Source organism: Mustelus asterias, unplaced genomic scaffold (genome assembly GCF_964213995.1).
Source record: "Mustelus asterias unplaced genomic scaffold, sMusAst1.hap1.1 HAP1_SCAFFOLD_95, whole genome shotgun sequence".
Classification (NCBI taxonomy): domain Eukaryota; kingdom Metazoa; phylum Chordata; class Chondrichthyes; order Carcharhiniformes; family Triakidae; genus Mustelus; species Mustelus asterias.
In genome coordinates, this window is record NW_027590143.1 from 310,310 (window position 1) to 318,945 (window position 8,636).

An 8,636-nucleotide genomic window follows, 5' to 3' on the forward strand; every position below is an offset into this window, starting at 1 on the left:
GGTTAGAAGATTGAGTGAATCCCTTCCCACACATGGAGCAGGTGAATGGTCTCTCCACAGTGTGAGTGCGCTGGTGTTTCAATAGATGAGATGAACAAGTAAATCTTTTCCCACACTCAGAGCAGGTGAATGGCCTCTCTCCGCTGTGAACTCGCCGGTGTGTCAGCGGTGCGACTGATCGAGTGAATCCCTTCCCACACTCGGAGCAGGTGAATGGTCTCTCCACAGTGTGAGTGCGTCGATGTCTCAGCAGATTATCACTGTTTTTAAAGCTCTCCTCACAGTCAGGACATTTAAAAGTACTTGCATCAGAGTGAGTGCGCTGGTGTCTCAGCAGGTTGGATGAATTAATGAACCCCTTCCCACACATGGAGCAGGTGAACGGCCTCTCCCCAGTGTGAGTTCGCTGATGTACAGTGAATTCAGATGATTTCCTGAACCCAGTCCCGCAGTGAGAGCACCTGAATGGCCTCTGGTCAGTGTGAACACGTTGATGGGACATCAGGTCCCCAGAACTTTTATAGTCCTTCCCGCAGTCTGGACATTTAAAAGGTCTCAGGTCAGTGTGAACTCACTGGTGTTGCTGCAGGTTGGATGACTCTCTGAATCCCTTCCCACACATGGAGCAGGTGAATGGCCTCTCCCCAGTGTGAGTGCGCTGATGAATTTCCAGCTGGGATGGCCATTTGAATCCCTTCCCACAATCCTCACATTTCCATGGTTTCTCCATGGTGCCAGTATCCTTGTGTCTCTCCAGGTTGATGATCAGTTGACTACACACACTGCACATGTACGGTTCCTCCCCGCTGTGAATGTTGTAATGTTTTTTCAGGCTGTGTAACTGGTTCAAGCTCTTTCCACAGTCAGTTCACTGGAACACCTTCACTCGGGTGTGTGTGTGTCTCGGTGCTTTTCCAGTCACACTGATGTTTGAAATCTTTTTCCACAGACAGAACAAACATTTCTCCGTCCACACTGCTATTCAGGTCCTGATGAATCGAATGACTGTCAGATCTCAATGTGATGTTTGATTTAAGTTTCCCACCTGTCAATCCTCCCATCCTAATCCCCTGTAAAAGGAGTTTTACAGAAGTTATCAGTGTAAATACAGGATAGAAATTCAGAACAGACAATTCGAGTTCGGATGGAACATTCTTTCCTTTCTTATTCCCTCCAATCATATGGTCCAAACGAACTGAAAGACAAAAATCAACAACCAAGCATCAACAAAACCAATGGAAACCTTCCTAACTGAACCAGAAAGTTCTGACCAGTGTCTCTGATCCTTTTATGTGGCCTCGGGCACTAGGACCCAGTTAAAAACAGAAATCCTGAATCCCGTCCACTCTATGTTGTGTCACAATGTGCGTCACCAAGACGCCAGCGCATGCGCTCTGCCCTCCGCTGAACTAAGATGGCGGCTGGTAACCGGGGTCTTCGCCCCGGGAGAACAAACCGGAGCTGCAAACGCGGAACCTGCAGGTCCGTATTCGCGGTTTGAGGCTTTCAGCAGGTATTTAGAAACCTCCCCGTTCACCCGCCGACTCCATCGGCCCTGCGCGTTTCCACATCTTTACCGACTGCGGATGAGACAAAAGGATCCTCTCTCCCCTTCGCCATCACGAACATCGCGCATGCTCCCGACCATGTCCGGTACTGCGCCTGCGCACTGTTCCCCTATGGTGTGGATAGGAGATCAAGAACAAAGAACAGTACAGCACAGGAACAGGCCCTTCGGCCCACAAGCCTGCACCCATCACGTTGTCCTATCTAAACCAACCACTTATATCCCTCTATACCCCGTCTGTTCATGTTTCTATCCAGATAAGTTTTAAATGTTGCTAATGTTGCTAATGTTGCCTTGACCACCTCACTTGGCAGTGCATTCCAGGCCCCCACCACCCACTGTGTAAAAAAAACTTCCCCCGCCCCCCCCTCCCCCCGTGTCTCCACTGAACTTTCCCCCCCTTTGAACTGTGCCTCCTTGTGATTGTCATTTCTGCCCAGGAAGAAAGCTTCCAATTGTTACCTTATCTATGCCCCTCATAATTTTATAAACTTCTATCAGGTCACCCCATGGCCTCCATCTTTCCAGTTTATTCAATCTTTCTTCATAGCTAATACCCTCCATACCATGCAACATCCTGGTAAACATTTTCTGTACTCCCTCCAAAGCCACCACGTCCTTCTGGTAGAATGCCGACCAGAATTGGACACAGTATTCCAAATGTGACCTAACCAATATTTTATATGACTGTAACATAATTTGCCAACTTTTATACTCAACATTCACCACCGTGGGGAATGTTGGTTAAAATCACCACCTTTGAAAGTCCCAAATAGTTAAGTCACTGTTTTTGCTTTGATGTGAACATTAAGGTGGCACGGTGGTTAGCACTGCTGCGTCACAGCGCCAGGGACCCGGATTCGATTCCCAGCCTTGTGGAGTCTGTGTCGAGTTTGCGCATTCTCTGTGTGGGTTTCCTCTGGGTGCTCTGGTTTCCTCCCACAGTCCGAAAGACGTGCTGGTTAGGTGCATTGGCCATGTTAAATGCTCCCTCAGTAAACCCGAACAGGTGCCGGAGTGTGGCAACTATGGGGTTTTCACAGTAACTTCATTGCAATGTGAATGTAAGCCTACTTATGATGCTAATAAATAAATAGACTGTGTCCTTTCACTAACAAGACCAGCAGCAAACATTCCCCATCCCCAGGTACCTGTGGGCAAGATGATGTTTGACCTTCTTGAACCGTTGCAGTCCATGTGGTGAAGGTGCTCCCACAATTCGTTCAGTAAGAGTTACAGGTTATTCACCCAGTGATGATGAAGGAACGATGATACATGTCAATAATAACAATCTGTATTTATATGTCTTCCATGTCATAGACTTTCCCACGGCATTTCAAAGAAGTGTTATACACTAAGTGCCTTTGCAGGTCAGTGAGCTCGGGGGTGATGAGTGAACAAGACTTGGTGTGAGGAAGCACATGGCCAGCAGAGATTTGGATGACTTTAAGACTTCAGGGCGATTGAATGTAGGAGGCCGGGAATGCATTCGGATAGTTAAGTCTGGAGTTCTCGAAGGGATGGATGAGAGTTCCAGCTGCAGATGAGCAGAATCAAGGACAGAGTCAGATGATGTTACTGAGATGGAAATTGGCAGTCTTAGTGATTATGTAGATATGAGGTCAGGAGCTCAGTTTAGAGTGAAAGCTGTTGTTGAGGCTGGGAACAGTCCGGTTCAGTCTCAGACAGTTGTCAGGGAGAAGGATGGAGTCAGTAGTTTGGGAGTGGAATTTGTACTAGGGACTGAAGAGAAACAATGGTTTTCTTCTTCCCAGTAGTTAAATGGAGCACATTGCTGTTCATTCAGTACTGGATATCCGACAGGGCAGGGAATGTTGCAGAGTGCGAGTTGGAGGGGAATTTGGAGATTATGGTGTTCGCATAGACCTGGTCCTCCTTGGTGTAGAAGTTGAAGGTTTGGAGAATTTTGTCAAAGTTTTAGAATTCAAAGTAGAAAATCACCTCCTTTGTCCATGCGTCTTTCACCTCTCTCCCCTCCCATAGAGGCCAGAGTCTTGTGTAGGCCCAGACTGGGTGGTAAGTCCCCTTCCCTAAAGGACATTAGTGAACCAGTTGGGTTTTTGTGACAATCCAGGAGCTTCCATGATCACTTTTTCCTAGTGTCGACCCCACAGATTACCAGATTCATTCAGCTCAATTTCATAACCTGCCTTTGAGTTTTTGTGGGCACTCTCTCACTCCCTTTTCTCTGTTTTAAATTAATTTCATGAGGTATTGAAAGAGGAGGATATGTAGTCGGGAAACTCAAACCAAACATTCACATCAGGATCTGATGGAGTGTCCAAATTATGGGATTTTGAACATTGAAGGAAAAAGCACTGTTCACAGTGGAGGGAAAACTGTACACATGTTCTATGTGTGGATGAGGCTTCAACCAATCGTCTAACCTGTCGAGACACTATCACACCGGGGAAAACTGTGGAAACATGAGGACTGTGAGAAGGGCTTCAGTTACCGTCTAAACTGGAGACTCAGTGACGCAGTCACACAAGGGAGAGGCCGTGAGCCGGCTCTGAGTGTGGGTTGGGATTCAATACATCAAACAACCAGTTGAAACACCAGCAGGTTCACTCGGGGGAGAGGCCATTCACCTGCTCTGTATGTGGGGAAACGATTCACTCAGTCGGCATTACCCATGACACAACAGCGAGTTCACACTGACAAGAGACCTTTTAATTGCCCAGACTGTGGGAAGTGCTATAAAAGTTCCCAGGAACTGACATCCCATCAATATGTTCACACTGAAGAGAGGCTGGAATTAGGGGCGAGCATCGATGATGGAACGCTGGTTAGGCCGCATTTGGAGTACTGCGTCCAGTTCTGGTCGCCGCACTACCAGAAGGACGTGGAGGCATTGGAGAGAGTGCAGAGAAGGTTTACCAGGATGTTGCCTGGTATGGAGGGTCTTAGCTATGAGGAGAGATTGGGTAGACTGGGGTTGTTCTCCTTGGAAAGATGGAGAATGAGGGGAGATCTAATAGAGGTATACAAGATTATGAAGGGTATAGATAGGGTGAACAGTGGGAAGCTTTTTCCCAGGTCGGAGGTGACGATCACGAGGGGTCACGGGCTCAAGCTGAGAGGGGCGAAGTATAACTCAGACATCAGAGGGACATTTTTTACACAGAGGGTGGTGGGGGCCTGGAATGCGCTGCCAAGTAGGGTGGTGGAGGCAGGCACGCTGACATCGTTTAAGACTTACCTGGATAGTCACATGAGCAGCCTGGGAATGGAGGGATACAAACGATTGGTCTAGTTGGACCAAGGAGCGGCACAGGCTTGGAGGGCCGAAGGCCTGTTTCCTGTGCTGTACTGTTCTTTGTTCTTTGTTCTTTGAAGGGGGGGAGGTTTAACACAGATATCAGAAGGACATATTTCACACAGAAGGTCGTGGGGGCCTGGAATGTGTTGCCGGGCAAGGTGGTGGAGGCGGACACACTGGGAACGTTTAAGACTTATCTAGACAGCTATATGACCGGAGTGGGAATGGAGGGATACAAAAGAGTGGTCTAGTTTGGACCAGGGAGCGGCGCGGGCTAATTGTTCCTTGTTTCTCGTTTCAAGGCTTCATTCTATGATCATCTTGCTGGTGCCAGTACAGAGCGAGACTGCGGATAGTTGGGAACCTGTCTCGGGGGCAGGGAATTCATATGGTGTTCATGGAAGTGGAAATGACTAGGGTTGGGAAGCATTTTCCGATCAGGGCCATTGTGATCTCCTGGACTCGTTTCGATCGCCTCAGGGGGTCGGAGAGGAATTTCCCAGATTTTTTTTTCCCCCATATTGGCCCTGGGGTTTTTCACTCTGGGTTTTCGCCTCTCCCTGGGGATCACATGGTCTGGAATGGGGGGGTGGGGGTGAGTTAATAGGTTGTAATGAACAAAGCATCGTAGCTGTGAGGGACAGCTCGGTGGATAGGATATTGGTATGTAGATAGGCTGGAAAATTGGGCGGGGATCCTGGATTCAGGATTCAATCCTGGACCGGGGAGCGGCGCGGGCTTGGAGGGCCGAAGGGCCTGTTCCTGTGCTGTATTGTTCTTTGTTCTTCTTTGTTCTTTATGGAGAATTGTGTGACTGAAGGATATTACAGAGAGAGGAGTGGTCGCAGTCATGGAGAAATTTGGAAACAAGACGGGAGTTTTAAAATGTTAGTGGTTCTTAAACAGGAACCTTTATAGGTCAGTGAGCACAGGGGTGATGGGTGAACAAGTCTTGAATAATTACACAGACAGCAGAGTTTTGGATGACCTGAGGATTGCAGGGAGGCTGAATGTGGGAGGCCAGCAAAGAGTGCTCTGGGAGAGTTAAGTCCAGAGGTAACAAAGGAATGGATGAGAGTTTCTGAACAAGATGATTTGAGACTTGGGCGATGTTACTGAGGTGGAAATAGACATTCTGGGTGATGATGAGGATATGTGGCTGGAAGCTCAGTTTGGGGTGAGACAGGACACTGAGGTTGTGAGAAGTCTGGTTCAGCCTCAGACAGTTGCCAGGGAGAGAGAGTGGAGTCTGTTGTGAGGACTGAAGACAACGGCTTGGTTCTTAATATTCAATTGGAAGAAGTTTCTGTTCATCCAGTACTGGATGTCAGACACGTCAGGATGGTGTGTGAGTTGAAAAGGAACTTGGAGATGATGGTGTTCCCATACACCTGCTTCGTTGCTCCATCGAGGTGGTCGAGGTTGTGGGAGTTTGAAATATTTGAAATTCCTTTTTTCCTGTGCTGCCCAATTCTGTCTCACCCTCTCCGACTTCTGTCTCTCTGCCTCTTCCCCCTCGATCTCTTCTCCCAGATTGTCCAGAGTCTTGTGTCACCCCTGACCAGGGAGCAGGTTTCCTTCCCTGAAGGACATTAGTGAATCAGTTGGGTTTTTTTAAAGTTAAAAATTTATTAGTCACAAGTAGGCTTACATTAACACATCAATGAAGTTGCTGTGAAATTCCCCTAGTTGCCACAATCCAGCACCTGTTCGGGTCAATGCACCTAACCAGCATGTCTTTCGGACTGTGGGAGGAAACCGGAGCACCCGGAGGAAACCCACGCAGACACAGGAAGAGCGTACAAACTCCACACAGACAGTGACCCAAGCTGGGAATCAAACACGGGTCCCTGGCGCTGTGAGGCAGCAGAGCTGATCACTGTGCCCCCGTGCCGCCCAATGACAATCCGGCAGTTTCCATGGTAACTTTTTCCCAGTGCCGGCCCCACAAATGACCAGATTCATTCAGCTCAATTTCACAACCTGCCTTTGTGTTTCTGTGGGTTCGCGCTCACTGCCTTTTTTCCATTTAAATCAGTTTCACAGGGTTTTAGAAGAGGAGGATTTTCAGTCGGGAAACACAAAGTGAACATCACATCAGGATCTGATGGAGTCGCCCAAATTATTGTAACCATTGTATCATTATTGGATTTTGAACATGGAAGAAAAAAGCATCGATTGCAGTGGGGAGAATCTGTACGCGTGTTCTGTGTATGAATCATCTGACCCCACGAACCACAAGTGCCGTCACACTGAAGAGAAGCCGTTGAAATGTGGGGACTGCGAGGAAGGATTCTATTCCCCATCTGAACTGGAAATTCACCAGCGAGTTCATGCTGGGGAGAGGCCGTTCACCTGCTCTGTGTGTGGGAAAGGATTCACTCAGTCGTTCAACCTGCTGAGACACCGGCAAGTTCACACTGGAGAGAGACCATTCACCTGCTCCAAATGTGGGAAGGGATTCACTCAGTCCTCCAATCTGCTGGTACACCAGAGAGTTCACACCGGGGAGAGGCCATTCACCTGCTCCCAGTGTGGGAAGGGATTCATTCACACAAGCAACCTGCTATCACACCAGCGAGTTCACACTGACAAGAGACCTTTTAAATGTCCAGCATGTGGGAAGTGCTTTAAAAGTTCCCGGGAACTGACACGCCATCAGCAAGTTCACACGGAGGAAAGACCTTTTTACTGTGCAGAATGTGGAAAGGGCTATAAAAGTTCCTGGGAACTGACGTACCACCAACGTGTTCACACTGAGGAGAGACCGTTCAGGTGCTCTCACTGCGGGACTGGGTTCAGGCAATCATCTCAACTCACTGTACACCAGCGAATTCACACTGGGAAAAGGCCATTCACCTGCACGGAGTGTGGGAAGGGATTTAGTCGGTCATCCCAACTCATGGTGCACCAGCGGGTTCACTCTGGAGAGAGACCTTTCAAGTGCCTCGACTGTGGGAATTACTATAAAAGTTCTGGAGAACTGAAGTCCCATCAGCATGTTCACACTGACAAGAGACCGTTCAGATGCTCTCACTGTGCAATTGGATTCAGGCAATCATCCCGTCTCACTGAACACCAGCGAATTCACACTGGGGAGAGACCGTTCACCTGCTCCAATTGTGGGAAGGGATTCACTCAGTCCTCCCAACTCATGGCTCACCAGCGGGTTCACACTGAGGAGAGACCTTTCAAATGCCCAGACTGTGGGAAGTGCTACAAACGATCTGGAGATCTGAGGTCCCACCAACGTGTTCACACTGACGAGAGGCCATTCATGTGCTCTCAATGTGGGACTGGGTTCAGTCGATCGTCGATACTAATTGAACACCAGCGAGTTCACACTGGGGAGAAACCATTCACCTGCTCCAAGTGTGGGAAGGGATTCACTCGGAAATCCAACCTGCTGACGCATCAGCGAATTCATAAGTGAAGGCAGGAGTTAGAGTTTGCTGTTAATCACACCCAGGACTGAACAACATTCATTAGGGTCCTATTCTGCTGGTGTTCATAAACTGCAGCTCGGTAATAGGTGTTAATGTTCTGGATAAAATTAAACTGAATCAGTTTTGTGTCAAACAATATGTGGCAAATGTTTTTAATATTAACACAAGTTAGTTGCTTTTGAAGTGAGCTTTCTCTGGACCAAGATTTACTCTGGCTACTTGTTTCCTGTTGTTTCCTTTTTTTTACACTGCTTGGATAGGTATGATCCCATTCAATAAGAACAATATGCAACGAGAGAGTTCGGGGAGTCCATTCAGCCCTCATCATTTGACTGTCAAG

At 48.1% G+C, this 8,636-nt stretch overlaps 1 protein-coding gene across 1 annotated transcript in view; it reads left to right on the forward strand.

The window, feature by feature from the left end:
- LOC144484200 (uncharacterized) overlaps positions 1 to 8,338 on the forward strand; it is a 138,428-nt gene extending 130,090 nt beyond the window's left edge. The window contains exon 18 of the mRNA XM_078202735.1: positions 7,142 to 8,338. Coding sequence (XP_078058861.1) covers positions 7,142 to 8,283 — 1,142 coding nt within the window. The 3' untranslated portion in view covers positions 8,284 to 8,338. The remainder of the gene's footprint in view (positions 1 to 7,141) is intronic.
- The last annotated feature ends 298 nt before the right edge of the window (positions 8,339 to 8,636 follow it).